An 18,999-nucleotide genomic window follows, 5' to 3' on the forward strand; every position below is an offset into this window, starting at 1 on the left:
CACACAGTAAGGAACACACACAGGAACACAAATTGAGGAACACACAGTGAGGAACACACAGTGACGAACACACAGTGAGGAACACACAGTGAGGAACACACAGTGGAACACACAGTGAGGAACACACACAGGAACACACAGTGAGGAACACACAGTGAAACACGCAGTGAGGAACACACAGTGAGGAACACACAGTGAGGAACACACAGTGAGGAACACACAGTGGAACACACAGCGAGGAACACACAGTGGAACACAGTGGAACACACAGTGAGGAACACACACAGGAACACACAGTGAGGAACACACAGTGAGGAACACACAATGGAACACGCAGTGAGGAACACACAGTGGAACACGCAGTGAGGAACACAGAGTGGAACACACAGTGGAACACGCAGTGAGGAACACACAGTGGAACACACAGTGAGGAACACACAGTGGAACACAGAGTGAGGAACACACAGTGAGGAACACACAGTGAGGAACACACAGTGGAACACACAGTGAGGAACACACACAGGAACACACAGTGAGGAACACACAGTGAAACACGCAGTGAGGAACACACAGTGAGGAACACACAGTGGAACACACAGTGAGGAACACACAGTGGAACACGCAGTGAGGAAAACACACAGGAACACACAGTGACGAACACACAGTGGAACACACAGTGAGGAACACACAGTGGAACACGCAGTGAGGAACACACACAGGAACACACAGTGAGGAACACACAGTGAGGAACACACAGTGACGAACACACAGTGAGGAACACACAGTGGAACACACAGTGAGGAACACACACAGGAACACACAGTGAGGAACACACAGTGAAACACGCAGTGAGGAACACACAGTGAGGAACACACAGTGGAACACACAGTGAGGAACACACAGTGGAACACGCAGTGAGGAAAACACACAGGAACACACAGTGAGGAACACACAGTGGAACACACAGTGAGGAACACACAGTGGAACACGCAGTGAGGAACACACACAGGAACACACAGTGAGGAACACACAGTGGAACACACAGTGAGGAACACACAGTGAGAAACACACAGTGAGGAACACACAGTGGAACACACAGTGAGGAACACGCAGTGAGGAACACACACAGGAACACACAGTTGAACACACAGTAAGGAACACACAGTGAGGAACACACAGTGGAACACAGAGTGAGGAACACACAGTGAGGAACACACAGTGAGGAACACACAGTAAGGAACACACACAGGAACACAAATTGAGGAACACACAGTGAGGAACACACAGTGACGAACACACAGTGAGGAACACACAGTGAGGAACACACAGTGGAACACACAGTGAGGAACACACACAGGAACACACAGTGAGGAACACACAGTGAAACACGCAGTGAGGAACACACAGTGAGGAACACACAGTGAGGAACACACAGTGAGGAACACACAGTGGAACACACAGCGAGGAACACACAGTGGAACACAGTGGAACACACAGTGAGGAACACACACAGGAACACACAGTGAGGAACACACAGTGAGGAACACACAATGGAACACGCAGTGAGGAACACACAGTGGAACACGCAGTGAGGAACACAGAGTGGAACACACAGTGGAACACGCAGTGAGGAACACACAGTGGAACACACAGTGAGGAACACACAGTGGAACACAGAGTGAGGAACACACAGTGAGGAACACACAGTGAGGAACACACAGTGGAACACACAGTGAGGAACACACACAGGAACACACAGTGAGGAACACACAGTGAAACACGCAGTGAGGAACACACAGTGAGGAACACACAGTGGAACACACAGTGAGGAACACACAGTGGAACACGCAGTGAGGAAAACACACAGGAACACACAGTGACGAACACACAGTGGAACACACAGTGAGGAACACACAGTGGAACACGCAGTGAGGAACACACACAGGAACACACAGTGAGGAACACACAGTGAGGAACACACAGTGACGAACACACAGTGAGGAACACACAGTGGAACACACAGTGAGGAACACACACAGGAACACACAGTGAGGAACACACAGTGAAACACGCAGTGAGGAACACACAGTGAGGAACACACAGTGGAACACACAGTGAGGAACACACAGTGGAACACGCAGTGAGGAAAACACACAGGAACACACAGTGAGGAACACACAGTGGAACACACAGTGAGGAACACACAGTGGAACACGCAGTGAGGAACACACACAGGAACACACAGTGAGGAACACACAGTGGAACACACAGTGAGGAACACACAGTGAGAAACACACAGTGAGGAACACACAGTGGAACACACAGTGAGGAACACGCAGTGAGGAACACACACAGGAACACACAGTTGAACACACAGTAAGGAACACACAGTGGAACACACAGTGAGGAACACACAGTGGAACACACAGTGGAACACACAGTGAGGAACACACAGTGAGGGACACACTGTGAAAAACACACAGTGGAACACAAAGTGAGGAACACACACAGGAACACACAGTGAGGAACACACACAGGAACACACAGTGAGGAACACACACAGGAACACACAGTGAGGAACACACAGTGAGGAACACACAGTGGAACACACAGTGAGGAACACACAGTGGAACACGCAGTGAGGAACACACACAGGAACACACAGTGAGGAACACACAGTGAGGAACACACAGTGAGGAACACACACAGGAACACACAGTGAGGAACACACAGTGAGGAACACACAGTGGAACACACAGTGGAACACACAGTGAGGAACACACAGTGGAACACGCAGTGAGGAACACACACAGGAACACACAGTGAGGAACACACAGTGGAACACACAGTGAGGAACACACAGTGGAACACGCAGTGAGGAACACACAGTGGAACACGCAGTGAGGAACACACACAGGAACACACAGTGAGGAACACACAGTGGAACACACAGTAAGGAACACACAGTGGAACACGCAGTGAGGAACACACACAGGAACACACAGTGAGGAACACACTGTGGAACACACAGTGAGGAACACACAGTGAGGAACACACAGTGAGAAACACACAGTGAGGAACACACAGTGGAACACACAGTGAGGAACACACAGTGGAACACACAGTGAGGAACACACACAGGAACACACAGTGAGGAACACACAGTGAGGAACACACACAGGAACACACAGTGAGGAACACACAGTGGAACACACAGTGAGGAACACACAGTGGAACACGCAGTGAGGAACACACACAGCAACACACAGTGAGGAACACACAGTGAGGAACACACAGTGAGGAACACACACAGGAACACACAGTGAGGAACACACAGTGAGGAACACACAGTGGAACACACAGTGGAACACACAGTGAGGAACACACAGTGGAACACGCAGTGAGGAACACACACAGGAACACACAGTGAGGAACACACAGTGAGGAACACACAGTGAGGAACACACAGTAAGGAACACACAGTAAGGAACACACAGTGGAACACATAGTGAGGAACACACAGTTGAACACACAGTGAGGAACACACAGTGGAACACGCAGTGAGGAATACACAGTGGAACACGCAGTGAGGAACACACAGTGGAACACACAGTGAGAAACACACAGTGGAACACACAGTGAGTAACACACAGTGGAACACACAGTGAGGAACACACACAGGAACACACAGTGGAACACACAGTGAGGAACACACAGTGAGGAACACACAGTGAGGAACACACAGTGGAACACACAGCGAGGAACACACAGTGGAACACACAGTGGAACACACAGTGAGGAACACACACAGGAACACACAGTGAGGAACACACAATGGAACACGCAGTGAGGAACACACAGTGGAACACGCAGTGAGGAACACACAGTGGAACACGCAGTGAGGAACACACAGTGGAACACACAGTGAGGAACACACAGTAAGGAACACACAGTGAGGAACACACAGTAAGGAACACACAGGGGAACACAAATTGAGGAACACACAGTGAGGAACACACACAGGAACACGCAGTGAGGAACACACAGTGAAACACGCAGTGAGGAACACACAGTGAGGAACACACACAGGAACACAAATTGAGGAACACACAGTGAGAAACACACAGTGAGGAACACACAGTTGAACACACAGTGAGGAACACACAGTGGAACACACAGTGAGGAACACATACAGGAACACACAGTGAGGAACACACACAGTGAGGAACACACAGTGGAACACACAGTGAGGAACACACACAGGAACACACAGTGAGGAACACGCAGTGAGGAACACACAGTGAGGAACACGTAGTGAAACACACAGTGAGTAACATACAGTGCAACACACAGTGAGGAACACACAGTGAGAAACACACACAGGAACACACATTGAGGAACACACAGTGGAACACACAGTGAGGAACACACAGTGGAACACACAGTGAGGAACACACAGTGAGGAACACACAGTGAGGGACACACAGTGAGGAACACACAGTGAGGGACACACAGTGAAGAACACACAGTGGAACACAAAGTGAGGAACACACACAGGAACACACAGTGAGGAACACACAGTGAGGAACACACAGTGGAACACGCAGTGAGGAACACACAGTGGAACACACAGTGAGGAACACACAGTGAGTAACACACAGTGGAACACACAGTGAGGAACACACAGTAAGGAACACACAGTGGAACACATAGTGAGGAACACACAGTGGAACACACAGTGAGGAACACACAGTGGAACACGCAGTGAGGAACACACAGTGGAACACGCAGTGAGGAACACACAGTGGAACACACAGTGAGGAACACACACAGGAACACAGAGTGGAACACACAGTGAGGAACACACAGTGAGGAACACAGAGTGAGGAACACACAGTGGAACACACAGTGAGGAACACACACAGAAACACACAGTGAGGAACACACAGTGAGGAACACACAGTGGAACACGCAGTGAGGAACACACACAGGAACACACAGTTGAACACACAGTGAGGAACACACAGTGAGGAACACACAGTGGAACACACAGTGAGGAACACACAGTGGAACACACAGTGAGGAACACACAGTGGACCACGCAGTGAGGAACACACAGTGAGGAACACACAGTAAAGAACACACAGTGGAACACGCAGTGAGGAACACACACAGGAACACACAGTGAGGAACACACAGTGGAACACACAGTGAGGAACACACAGTGAGGAACACACAGTGAGGAACACACAGTGAGGAACACAGAGTGAGGAACACACAGTGAGGAACACACACAGGAACACACAGTGAGGAACACACACAAGAACACACAGTGGAACACACAGTGGAACACACAGTGAGGAACACACAGTGTGGAACACACAGTGGAACACGCAGTGAGGATCACACAGTGGAACACGCAGTAAAGAACACACAGTGGAACACACAGTGGAACACACAGTGGAACACACAGTGAGGAACACACAGTGAGGAATACACAGTGGAACACAGAGTGAGGAACACACAGTGAGGAACACACACAGGATCACACAGTGAGGAACACACACAGGAACACAAATTGAGGAACACACAGTGAGGAACACACAGTGAGGAACACACAGTGAGGAACACACAGTGAGGAACACACACAGGAACACACAGTGAGGAACACACAGTGGAACACGCAGTGAGGAACACACACAGGAACACACAGTGAGGAACACACAGTGGAACACACAGTGGAACACACAGTGGAACACACAGTGAGGAACACACAGTGAGGAACACACAGTGAGGAACACACAGTGGAACACACAGTGAGGAACACACAGTGAGGAACACAGAGTGAGGAACACACAGTGAGGAACACACACAAGAACACACAGTGGAACACACAGTGGAACACACAGTGGAACACACAGTGAGGAACACACAGTGAGGAACACACAGTGGAACACGCAGTGAGGAACACACAGTGGAACACGCAGTAAAGAACACACAGTGGAACACACAGTGAGGAACACACAGTGAGGAATACACAGTGGAACACAGAGTGAGGAACACACAGTGAGGAACACACACAGGAACACACAGTGAGGAACACACACAGGAACACAAATTGAGGAACACACAGTGAGGAACACACAGTGAGGAACACACAGTGGAACACACAGTGAGGAACACACAGTGGAACACACAGTGAGGAACACACACAGGAACACACAGTGAGGAACACACAGTGGAACACGCAGTGAGGAACACACACAGGAACACACAGTGAGGAACACACAGTGGAACACACAGTGGAACACACAGTGAGGAACACACAGTGAGGAACACACAGTGGAACACACAGTGAGGAACACACAGTGAGGAACACACAGTGAGGATCACAGAGTGAGGAACACACAGTGAGGAACACACACAGGAACACACAGTGAGGAACACACACAATAACACACAGTGGAACACACAGTGGAACACACAGTGAGGAACACACAGTGAGGAACACACAGTGAGGAACACACAGTGGAACACGCAGTGAGGAACACACAGTGGAACACGCAGTAAAGAACACACAGTGGAACACACAGTGAGGAACACACAGTGAGGAATACACAGTGGAACACAGAGTGAGGAACACACAGTGAGGAACACACACAGGAACACACAGTGAGGAACACACACAGGAACACAAATTGAGGAACACACAGTGAGGAACACACAGTGAGGAACACACAGTGGAACACACAGTGAGGAACACACACAGGAACACACAGTGAGGAACACACAGTGGAACACGCAGTGAGGAACACACACAGGAACACACAGTGAGGAACACACAGTGGAACACACAGTGGAACACACAGTGAGGAACACACAGTGAGGAACACACAGTGGAACACACAGAGGAACAGGATACATGTGTGCATCTGTATCTCTTCCACATGTTTAGATGTTACAACAACAGAGTGCTTGAACCACTCTTCTTTTGCTTCGCCGTCTCAACCAGCATCTATCTTTCCATTGCTTGTGTCTTCTTCCCCTTTTTTTTTTTACCCAAACCCAAATCTCTACATGCATCCTTTCTCCCTCGACCTATCCTCCCACCTCTGCCTTTTTATCCTGAGCTGTGTGTGTGTGTGTGTGTGTGTGTGTGTGTGTGTGTGTGTGTGTGTGTGTGTGTGTGTGTGTGTGTGTGTGTGTGTGTGTGTGTGTGTGTGTGTGTGTGTGTTTTTCAGGGCTTGAGGAGCACATGGTTGTTATTTCTGGGGACATTATTATGTATGCTGGCTTGTGTATAAGTGTACATCGTAACAGGTGCATACTCTTTCTCTCTCTTCACCTCTCTCTCTCTCTCTCTCTCTCTCTCTCTCTCTCTCTCTCTCTCTCTCTCTCTCTCTCTCTCTCTCTCTCTCTCTACCTTGTCAGCTGCAGCCAGCAGGTCATCAGCCATCTTGTCCAGGTTGGGGGCCTTGCCTGTGTAGATGAAGCAGATCACCTCTTTGAAGACATCTGGTGCCACGTCATTTATCTTCACACGGTTCTGAACGAGAGGAGAGGAGAATACACACAGGGTTTAGCGGAATGAAAAGGCAAAAGAAGAAAAAGACAGATGGCTCCACAATCCTTCAAAACCACGAGCTGCAGCAGCAGAGTGTGTTTTCTGTTTGTTTTTTTACTACATATCATTTCATGTGAACATCCCAAAACGTACCTGAATTAAACTCCCTCACCTTGTGTGGCACACACACACAGGGACTGGCAGTCATGCAGTGAAGCAAAACAAGTTCCAAGTGCCAAATCAGAAAGAAAAAAAAAACGATAAACAATAAACAGCCTGACCAAGTTTTTAAAAAAAAACACAAAAAAAAACTACATTCTCGTACATTTATTTCATTCTTTTTTCAGCCGATTCCAGAAAACGTGTCCTGAACATTCAATCCTTGCAGACGCCTGCAGCCAGCAAAGTAACCTGAATCTCTCTCTCCTCGCAGAGGCCGAGCGGAGCAGTAAACCAATTATAACAGTGCTTTATCGTCACCACGGTGACCAGCGGCGTTTTAGCAGGGTCAGGCTGGGTGTACCGACAACTTAGTGCGCTTGTGTCAACTCCATCCACTCAACAGCAACATAAACACAGGCACAAGCAACGGTGGGAGAGTCTGAAAGCAGCCGGGTGGCGCTTACAGCACGCAGTGTGCTCCAGTGCCCTTTTTTTTTTTTTTTACAGACAATAACAATAACAATAATGCAGTTTATTTGTAACACACAGACGACACACATGCACACATGCAGGCTACAAACAAATAACAGGAATCCTCTACTCGCTGCATCGTGCGTCTCGAACCTGCATGTGTTTTTTTCTCAGACTCTTAGTGAGAAAACTACGTTTCCCATCGCAGCCATGGGCTCACGTCTGCCGTTTACAGGCTCACAAGCGATTAACGAGGAGGGTTAGATGAAAGATGAAAAAACTAGACTCATTTCCCTCTGCAGAGCTTTTTTTGACCGCAAAGCATGTCGGGAGTGTTAATGAAATAAAGAAGGCAAAGCAGCACCGACATTGGGAGTCACGCGAGACAAAACCTGCAGGGCTTCCAACAGGAGCTCATAAATAGGACGTCGCTCCTGTAGTTACAGTGTCTGAGGCGCCCCTCTGTTCACAGAGCAGTCCTCTATTAGAGTGTTTCTTTATGAGCTCATTTGTCTCTCCTATATAGAGTGCTGCAGAGGAGTGTTAACCCATCTCTCCGTTTTCTCTCTGAATTGTATGGGGACGTGGCCCAACCATCTCTCCCTCTTTCTGATGAAGACGCCCACTTAAACAGCAATTAAGATGCATTTCCTGGCTCGAAGCTTTATAATTTCCCCATTCGAGCCGCACGGGCATCGATATTCCGCTGACGTGACGGCTAAATCACCAATGTTCAATCTCACCACCTCCGACCAGATGAACACAACCAACTGTAGCACACACACACACACACAGGGAAACAGTTTGACTCGTTTTGACTCGGGGCAACTAAACATTAACTATGTAACTGTGTGCAGGTTTCATCAAAACGTCATTAGTTATTGAGAAAACATTTAATTATGCATATTTATAAATGCACATGTTACTGAGGGCAAAAACAAGATATAAAAAAAAAAAAAAAAAAAAATAGGTGTTTGTCTCACGTTGAACACACCAAAGAAATAACAATTACCTTAATTGTGTTAAGTAAATCTGTCTTTGTACAAAGATATTTGGTTGTAGAAGCTTGGTAAAATGTCTTGCCACGTACATATCATGGTCACATTAGAATGATATATTTCATAAATACGTTTAAAAAATAAAAAAGTATGAGCTTTCATCAAAAACTAATATTGTACAATGTATTGGTACATTGTTTTTAAACTCTTGAATATATCCGTATCAACCTCAGACGATGACAGCAACACAGCCTGCCCTTCAGAATCAATAAAAAGACACCACACGTACACACAAATGCAACACACACACACACACACACACACACTGGCTTAAAAGACACCAAACAACAGAGATGCAGTCAACAAGACATTAAAGAGCGTGCAGACGCCACCCGAGATGTTTTTTGAGAGGTGAACACTTCCTGATGTAACAGAGAGACAAGAGTCGAGAGCTCGACTCACCTTCTTGCTCTCTTCCATCTCGTGCTCAAACGTGGCACCAAACACCGGCGAGCGAGCTGAGGCAGACAAAAGAGAGAGAGAGGTTTATTATTGCGTGTATTGTCGATGCATGGCGAGGGCTCTGATACACAGACTGCCACAGGGCCAGAGGAGAGCGAAAGGATGGGGGGATGATTGACAGGCTGAGGCCCCGTCCTGCTGACAGACTCGTGACGACCTCCGTTGTGTTTCGCCACTTTAACGCTGATAGACGGACTCGACCGGAGCTTGTTTTGATACATTATGGTTTAATTAAGTTCTGGCTTCCTGTTTTGATAACGTGGTCGCCTGCTGCCACGCGACATAGACTATTCTGTCGGAGCAGAGAGGTACCGCTGGGGATTATTTTTTTTTGCACAAAAAAAAAAAAGAAAGAAAAAAGAAATACACTTTTCTTTCAGCTTTTGTGTCCCTGCAAATCCAAAATTGGTGCCGTCTCTTGTTGTAGGAGGACAACGTTCACTACAGTCGACAAATCCTCTTGAGGCAAGGACAGCGCAGACTTAAAGTGGAGTAAAGTGGAGACAAAATGCAAAAGAGCTGCTTGCAAAGTCCCTCGGAGAAAACGAAAACCGTTGAACAAAGTGTTTGCAATGCGAATGGTATTTTTATAATCCAAATTTCAGTTTAAATACATTTTCAGATCAGATTTCGCCACACTTTTTGACAAAAATAAATAACCAAACCCAGTGAACCAAAATGCTAGTGACCAATAACTTGCTGCAGTGTATTTTCTCCCTCACTCCTAAAGACACGCAGCCGGAGGAGCATGTTTAGTGCCCCACTTCTGTTACGTCGAAGCCACTGCTGTATAATAATTCCACAATGCTTACAATAATCACCGCATCTCGTCTCTGTAGTTGTGCTTCAGGATGAGGATGAACCTCTCAGATGGGAGTCTGAAGCTGGACTCGATTACCTTTTGGTTGTTTAGCAGCAGAGAGAATGTGTCTCGACGAAGGATTTCAGCCTTTTTTTTCTCCTTTCAGCCTTTTACTGAAAATCACATATCAATCAGTCAACTTATTAATGACGTGCTCATTGGGTAACACTTTCCATAACTGTTCACTGATGAAACGAATGCTTAATCAACTACTGATTAAAATTTAACAAATGTTTCAACACACTATTAAGTGTGTGTCGAAGTCAGTGATATGCTAATTCATTGAGAGTTCTTAATTTAAGTTCTTAATAATGTGTTATCAACCTCATTTAATTACGCTTTTAGCAACGGGGAGGTCATCCATCAACAGGTAGAATACTGATAATGTCAGCAAAACGTGGGCCAATGAGTGAAAGAATATGTTAACAATGGGACATGGTGGTTATAAGGTCAGCACTTAACACTTAAATCATCAACTAAATAAATAACAGTAACTAACATATAGCTTTCCTAAGTGACTTTCAGATATGTTGTGGCTCACGGTCAAAATAGCTTCTAATAAAAAGGTCTGGGCTTCCCCTTGACATTCATTTGAAGTAGCAAAAGAAAAGTTGTATTGTTTTCAGGTTGAGTCGCCAAGATATTTGTATTTTTTAAATATTATTCTCTTCTGCTTTCCCGGCCAAGGTACTTTGCTTTGTTTTGTTGTACCGCCTGACTCCACAAAGTGAGGGAATCTGGTCGGACAATTTGAGGGGTTTTTTTTGAAAGAAGAAGAAAAAGAAGAAAAAAACTACACCGTCAGAAAATATGCATCTACAGTTCACAAAAAAAAAGAGCGTTTGTCATCTAGATCATGTGCCGACGTCTATGACATGACGTTGCTTGGCAATCCTTTTTGACACGCACTCAAAAAGAAATCCTCCAACAACAAAAAAAGTGCAGTTATGAATTAATGTCTGCACCCTGGAGCCCTGAATGCAAACTTGGCAGGTAGGACTATGGGGACCAACCTACAGTCAGGCTGTGTGGCGCAGCTCAATGCTGGTGAGCTCATACTGCAGCAACAAAGGGAAGGGGCGGGCAAGAGAGAGAGAGAGAGAGAGAGGGTCATAGAAAGTGAACGGAGGGAGAGGAGAGAAAAAGTCAGAGGACGAGAACAGAAGACAGGAATGGGGAGGGAAGAGAACTGTGCAAGGTTTGAAAGGAGATAGATAAATACTGAAAATGGGAGGAAGACAAATAATAAAGGGATGTGAACACAGAAGAAGAAGAAAAAAGGAACGAGTGAGGCAAGAGTGAGGAACAATGAGGAGGAGGAGGACAAATGGAGACAGGAGAAGGAGACGAGATAATGAAAAAAGGTGACATGAAAGTGAAAGAAGGACTATTGCGGAAAAAAAGGCAAGAAGGATGTAGGAAAGAAAAGAAAAGAAAGAGACATGGAGGGAGAACCAGAATGGCATAAAGATCACATGGCCAACGTGGTGCCAATTTGAGTTGCTCTCCCTCCTTCGTTTGATCCCTCTCTGTCCGTCTCCACGGCGATTAACGAGTTGTCACGGGAACGGCCGAGAGGGGAAATAACGAGGAGGGACGTCATCTTGACCGAGCAGAGCAGAGAAGAAGAGGGGGTGGTGGTGTTGGTGGTGGGGGGAGGGGGGGGAGAAGAAGACCCCAAACCACAGCAGCACATAATTAAAATGGCTCCTCACACACACATTTCAACAAATCCAATAATGAACAGCTTCTTCTTCCCTCTACGGAGACACAGTTCACCAGTTTCCTCAAAGCATTCACTATCTGACGCTGTCTGTCATTAAAGTGTCAACGTCGGCAACAAGTTGTTCACCGTGTGTGTGTGTGTGTGTGTGTGTGTGTGTGTGTGTGTGTGTGTGTGTGTATGCGCGTGTGCCAACACAACATGGTGTGTGGTCAGGAGGATGTGGACCAAGTGCTAAAGGTGCCAATAGATAATATTTTTTTGCCTGGAAAATCACATTATTATGTATTATAATGTAACCAGCCTTGTGGCAAACAAAAATTATTCATTAAAATGTAAAAATTGATTAAGTACTTCGCCCGGAATGTAATTGTAGTCACGGTGGGAAAGTCTCTGTGGCAGCAGTTAGACCGAATATAAAACTCTCAAATGAAATCCAGGATGATGACAAACATCTACTCATATATTAGTTTGAAAGTTCTCTCATCTTAAAACTATTCAATGTAGTCCCAAATTGTGCTTTTCATTACGTTTGTTATAATGCTTATAGTTGTGTATGGTTGTTGTTGTTCTTTTGATGTAATGCTCTCTGTGAGAATCTGATTCCCTGAGGCGCGATGAAGATTTAACTTATTTATTTATTTGTTTTAGCTCATTTATTTAAGCACAAATAGAACACATTTACTCTTTCTAGCTTATATGTGGGTTTGCTGCTTTTCTTAATTTGATTTATTGTAATATCAGCATCTGGGTTTTAGACTCTATTATTTTTTGGAAGTATGATGAACAGTTTGTATTGTTTTCTCACATTTTAAAAACAGAAACCATTAATCAATTTATCGGGAAAAAAACAATCAACAGAATAATTAACAATGAAAATAACCATTTACATCGTTCAGTCTGACATACTAAAATATACCAGTATTACCTTGGTATATGAAATGTAGAGACATTCTGTGTAAACTTGAAATGAATCTGTAGGCTACTCTGTTATTGATGCCTTTTTTTTTTATTGATGGACCACCATCTGCAGCACTTTTCAGAAACAACGTGCACATTTTTGACCTGTTTAAACAAAAAAAATGTACAAAGACATCGCCATAAAAAATGTGCTAAGCACTCTTTTTACACAACATGATTTAGTCTTACGGTACAGTCACATCACACCGCGTAGCTCCATACTTGACCCTAAAAAAAATTAATGTCTTCCGATGTGGTTCGTCAACACGAGAGCAATCAAAAAACTGCTTGCGGTCAAGTACTCTGATTATGTTCTAAAAATGAATTAAAATAAACAATGAAAATGTGCGAGAGAATATAATCTAACCGGTAACATCGGTGTGGATCCTTTCACGCCATCTTTAAGAGTCGAGACCACGCTATGACTTCAACGACGAAAATCTGGAATGTTTTCATTCATACACCGTTTACTGCTATTCTATTCTCATTCCACCGCCTGACAAGTCTTTATCCATCCCATATTTTCACATGAGATGAATGCAACGGTTATTCTCACCTGCCAGGATGGCTTTGTGCGCCTGGAACTTCTGTCCAGCGACACACAGGAAGCAGTCAGTGAATCTAGAGTTCTCCCACAGATCTCCGAGCTCCCTCGGCCAGCCTGCAGTCGGGAACCTTCACCGCGTTCATCGCGCTCTGGCCTGAGATGTGCACAGAGTCCTGCACCACACTCACCTGAAAACACACGCAGAGTAAAATGCACTCTGTCGTGTACATGCGTCTGTGAGTGAGTGCAGGATTGAGCGAGCGTCACTGTGTCTGTCCACGGATAACCTTGCATTTTGCTGCAGCCACTGCATTATTTTTTTGGGATGCCCAGTTGTTTGCTTTATACACCTGCTTTATACTGCCATTGGCAGGCACACCTGGTGGAGATCTGCAATCTACCGAGTGCACCTTTCTAGTTGGCTGCATCCATAAATTACACAGTTTTAATTTTAGGGCGAACTGCCCCTTTAAAAACACACTAACTACTTTACGCAGAGGCAAATAAAAGCATACAATGTTCATGAAAAGAAAATGAATCCGGTAATCAAACATGCTGTGAATGATTAATGTGGGTTCTCTGACTCCGTAATCAATACATCAGACACTCACTACGGCGGCTATTGAGAGACAACCTATTCTTCCTTCTTTATCCAATCAGATCGGCTACGCTCTCAAACAAGCCAGAAAATCGGCATTGTAGTCAATTTGTGTGTGCGAGCATGTGTGTGTGTGTGTGTGTGTGTGTGTGTGTGTGTGTGTGTGTGTGAGTTGTCTTCCCTGCTGACTTCACCACCTGTTCCAGACAATGTCAACCAGACTCATTTATCTCTCAACAGGACTCACTTCAAACACACACACACACACACACACACATGAGCAGGCTCAAAAGCAGAAACACACACACACACACACGCAGGCTCATGTGTACAAAGGCACACTCACATGCACACACACTAATTTACTTAGTCATTTCCATCAGTTTGGGTTCGTACCTGCTTGGTGTGTCATCTCATCAAATACCTGGTAGTTAAACCTCTCCCGGTTAATTCATAACAATAAACAATGATTAAGTGTTGAAAAGGTGCACGTGGGTTTTGAGTGGTGATTTAAAAACACACATTTATCATTTTCTCCAGAGCATCTGAGAACATTGAATTTGGACGAGAGATATCCAATAGATGATCTTGGGTGGGATCTTATTCGTATTCTATTGTGTTATTCATATTCTATTGTGTATATATATTTTACACACTCTGTTTACGTTTAATTTAATTTACTTAATACACACTGCACATGTATTTGTAATCTATTGTGTATATTGTGTATATTGTGTATATATATATATATATATATATATTTTTTTTTTTATATATCTGTCATCCCTGTTCTTATATTTTATTTTATGTGTTTAGTTTATTTAGTCTATTCCATTTGGTGTCTGTAAAGTGTTGGGCGCTATTATGACAAAACATGTCCCCTTGGGGATTAATAAAGTCTATATCTATCTATCTATCTATCTATCTATCTATCTATCTATCTATCTATCTATCTCTACTCCACACATGAGGTTTACTGCTGTTGAACATTGATCTGATCGGATAGACATAGTCTTTAAAATGGGTTCAAATGTTTGGGGGTTCATGAGGAGCATCCCTGTCAGAGCTGTGAGGGGCACCAACAACATAACTAATAGTCCGAAAAAAGGATTCTAGAATTATGGCGACTGAATGATCGGAGTAGAGAAACACTTCACTCTTGCATCTTTATAATCTAATCGGTAATGTATTGGATTTCCACAACACCGGCTTTTATTAGATCGGTGGGTGCCAAATTCACTTTGAGCCACGGAGTCTAAAGTAGCCAAACAGATGATATCGAAATGGTCGAGCGGATCAACAGGAGGTAGATGATTAGTAGGAGCACGGGCAGAGAGGAGATTAAAAATAATCCTCGAGTCGATCATTTCTAGACAACAGCAATAATCAACAACTTTCATTTCCATCTCGTCAGTGACGACACAGCCCAGAACTGTGCAAAGAGGTGGAACAGAGCAGCAAGCGAGACAGCACACACCTGGCGCTCAAAGCGGACACGCCCTTTATTATTACTATTATTATTATTAAGAGTTATATAATAAAATATATTTTTGTACCAAGCTGTAAATATTAACACAGGGGTCTAAGGGGATCCACTCGTTTTTTTGGAGCCACCCCAAATGGTAACCAGATCGGTTCATCCCCGACCAAGGGATCGTGTCCTGGACCGAGGCCAAGGGGAGCAGAACTGGGTCTCCCAGAAGGGAGGGATGCTTCTCCTGGGCTGTGGATTAACCATGTCCCTCTCCCCAAGTTCAGCCTACAAGCGAGCAACGTTTTCCTTTACTTGTGAAAAGGTGAGATGGTAGTTAAAACCCAAAGCCATGGTTGTTAGCGAGGCTGCAAATAGCCGTTGTTTTCCTCCCTGTTGGCTTTGCACAGACAGCTGAAATTCTCCCATGCTGAGTCACAGGCGTGCGATCACCCCGGGCACTCACAACGCTCGCCTTGGTGGAGGTATCCTCCCCTCCCAGACAACCAGTAGTCAAAACGCCGTTTTCCATTGCTCGTGTTTGGCAGACAGAGGCTGACCAGAAGTCAGTCTCTTGTTGGCAGAACATCAAAAGCAACGAGTGATAGTTGATCATCCTTTATGAATGAAAAATGTATATATTTTGAAACAACAACTAACAACTCTAGAGTTAACCATCCAAACTTTACCCAAATCAGATTGTTGCATTACTCAATTTATCTTTATGTTGGGATAAAGTTGACATATTTGACAGCCCCAACCAAGTCCTCCTCCTACCATTAAGTGTTGACGAACATTACTACTTCTATGTAGCTGAATAAATAGGTATGTCCAGGGACATATGACTGTAGCCACTGATATTAATCATGAGTGTTAAATGATTCATTATTTTCCAAAATGTCCCAATGTCAATCGCGTTGTAAAACCTATCGAAGAATATTGCAAGACGATGACGTGTTGTTTTGAATCGGCTATATTTTCTCTCCAGACAATGTGAAACATAATTACATTTACACTGTAATGCTTATAGAAATAATTTTAAAAAAAATATCTGATTTGGTGCAAATAAGGTGCATCCTTATTTAAGTGGTGTCAATATAAAGATGGCTCACTCCAAACAGAAGCTTCAACCACTTAAATGTTTTACATCAATGTTAAAGTTTAAAGTTTAGCCCACATATACGATAATGGTACACGGGTTAGTTAAAACGGCACGTTACAACAATAGATTATGAAAGGTTCTAATTAATTCTGCACAAACATCACTGATCGGACGTAACTGCAGATAAGCAAAACAAAAATCTCGGGGGTGATCTTTGTTCCGTTTTCCTTGCTGAACACATCCAGTAAACTGGTCGAGAAAATCCCAACAAAGTGACCTTGCTATTAAAGCTTCACGAAGGCTGACACCCAAAACCACCGAAAAAACACAAACACATCCCTCCTCATCCATCCCCATGCGCCCGACTGCCCGCCCATTCGTCCAATAGCACATCCATCCACCTATTCAACTCGCACAAAAAGAGTCCTAGAGAAGGAGGAGAAGCGCATACAATAGACAAGTGCGTGGCAAGCAGGAAATTGAATGTCAAGGAGCCTTGTTTGCTCCTGATGGAGGTTTTAGAGTTAGCCTGAAGGGGACAGAAAGACAGCGGGACAGAAGGAAAGATAATAAAACTGAAAAAGAGGGTAAGGAGAGAGGGGGGAAGGGGGATATATATATATATATATATATATATATATATATATATATATATATATAGATAATAAAATGCTTAGAGAATACAGATGCAGATACAAAGAAGAGAAGAAGGGATGGGGGGGGGGGGGGGGTGAGCAAGCTATTGGAGGGATCTACAGTTGGAGATGGCCTCTTATAAGTAGCAGCTCATTTCACGCAGAGAATTGACACGGTCAGAAGAAAATGTGACTTTTCTGAAGAATAGAGCATTCACTGTATATGTTAGTGTGTGTGTGTGTGTGGTTTCCACAGCTGGCTCTATTAATCACACTCCAGGGGGATGCAGGTCTGACTAACTGACAGACATCTATCTCCTCAACACACTCACACAGAGGAATGCTCACGCTCACACACACACGCACACACACACACACACACACACACACACACACACACACGCCCACGCCCACGTATTCACATGAAGAAAAGACCCGCTCACACACACACTGATTAGTAACACAGAGGGCCTGGGAGAAAGGGAGAGAAGAGCGGGAGGAGAAAAGAAGAAAAAAACAGAGGACAGAGACAGACAGACGGACAACACAGACAAAGGGCAGAGGACAGAAGTTCAGTCAGCTCAAGTTGGAATGAAAAATGGCTTTAGGAGAGGAGGAGGAGGAGGAGGAGGAGGAGGAGTACACACGGAAAAGATAAACAAGTGATGAAAAGCGAATTGGAAGGAAGGCCACTGAGCCTGGTCAATGGGTTTTCGGTATAAATAGCCCAATTAGCATGGCAGAGCCATCGCTGGGCTCTCAGATGCAGCGTGGCAGAGCTAGTCTAATTACTGGCTAACTTGACCAATTATTCCACTGTTTAACCAGGTGGAAACTAAATCGCAGCACCTGGTTATTTAGACACACTTGCTGCCCTGACAGTCTTCACGCCGTGAGCTGTCATCTCCGGTCATTGTCAACCTCCTCCTCTTTCTCCTTCAAACACTGCCTTCTCAAACTGGTGGAGTCAACAGAGATGCAGCTAGATTAAAGACATTTGCAATTGCACGAATATACGAATATAAACAAAATCTATATAACGATAGATAATTGTATGAAACACCGACTGCAGACCAGCTTCTTTCATCAGGCTGTGAAACGCCTCAAGTCATACCTTAAGAAATAGACTAGATTTTTGGGTTTATTATGTTGCATATATAGGACAACAAATAGCTTTACATCACTAGCACATTTTCGGGTAATCAGGTCATCAGACCTTCAGCAAATGTCATGAAAATTAAAGTCATCACTTTGTAAGATACCAAGTAATGTATCAAAGTATAAGTCAAGTGCAAAATCTGACGAGATGGTTTTGGGGGTCACAAAAATCATTAAGAATAATTCTTCAGGTGTTATAAATATCCTTAACAAATGTCATAGTCAT

At 44.6% G+C, this 18,999-nt stretch overlaps 1 protein-coding gene across 1 annotated transcript in view; it reads right to left on the minus strand.

Moving 5' to 3' along the window:
- spop (speckle type BTB/POZ protein) overlaps positions 1-18,999 on the minus strand; it is a 66,560-nt gene that overhangs the window by 23,823 nt on the left and 23,738 nt on the right. The window contains 4 exon segments of the mRNA XM_034539711.1: positions 7,424-7,546; positions 9,658-9,713; positions 13,819-13,912; positions 13,914-13,997. Coding sequence (XP_034395602.1) covers positions 7,424-7,546; positions 9,658-9,713; positions 13,819-13,912; positions 13,914-13,997 — 357 coding nt within the window.

This window comes from Cyclopterus lumpus, chromosome 8 (genome assembly GCF_009769545.1).
Source record: "Cyclopterus lumpus isolate fCycLum1 chromosome 8, fCycLum1.pri, whole genome shotgun sequence".
In the NCBI taxonomy this organism is placed as follows: domain Eukaryota; kingdom Metazoa; phylum Chordata; class Actinopteri; order Perciformes; family Cyclopteridae; genus Cyclopterus; species Cyclopterus lumpus.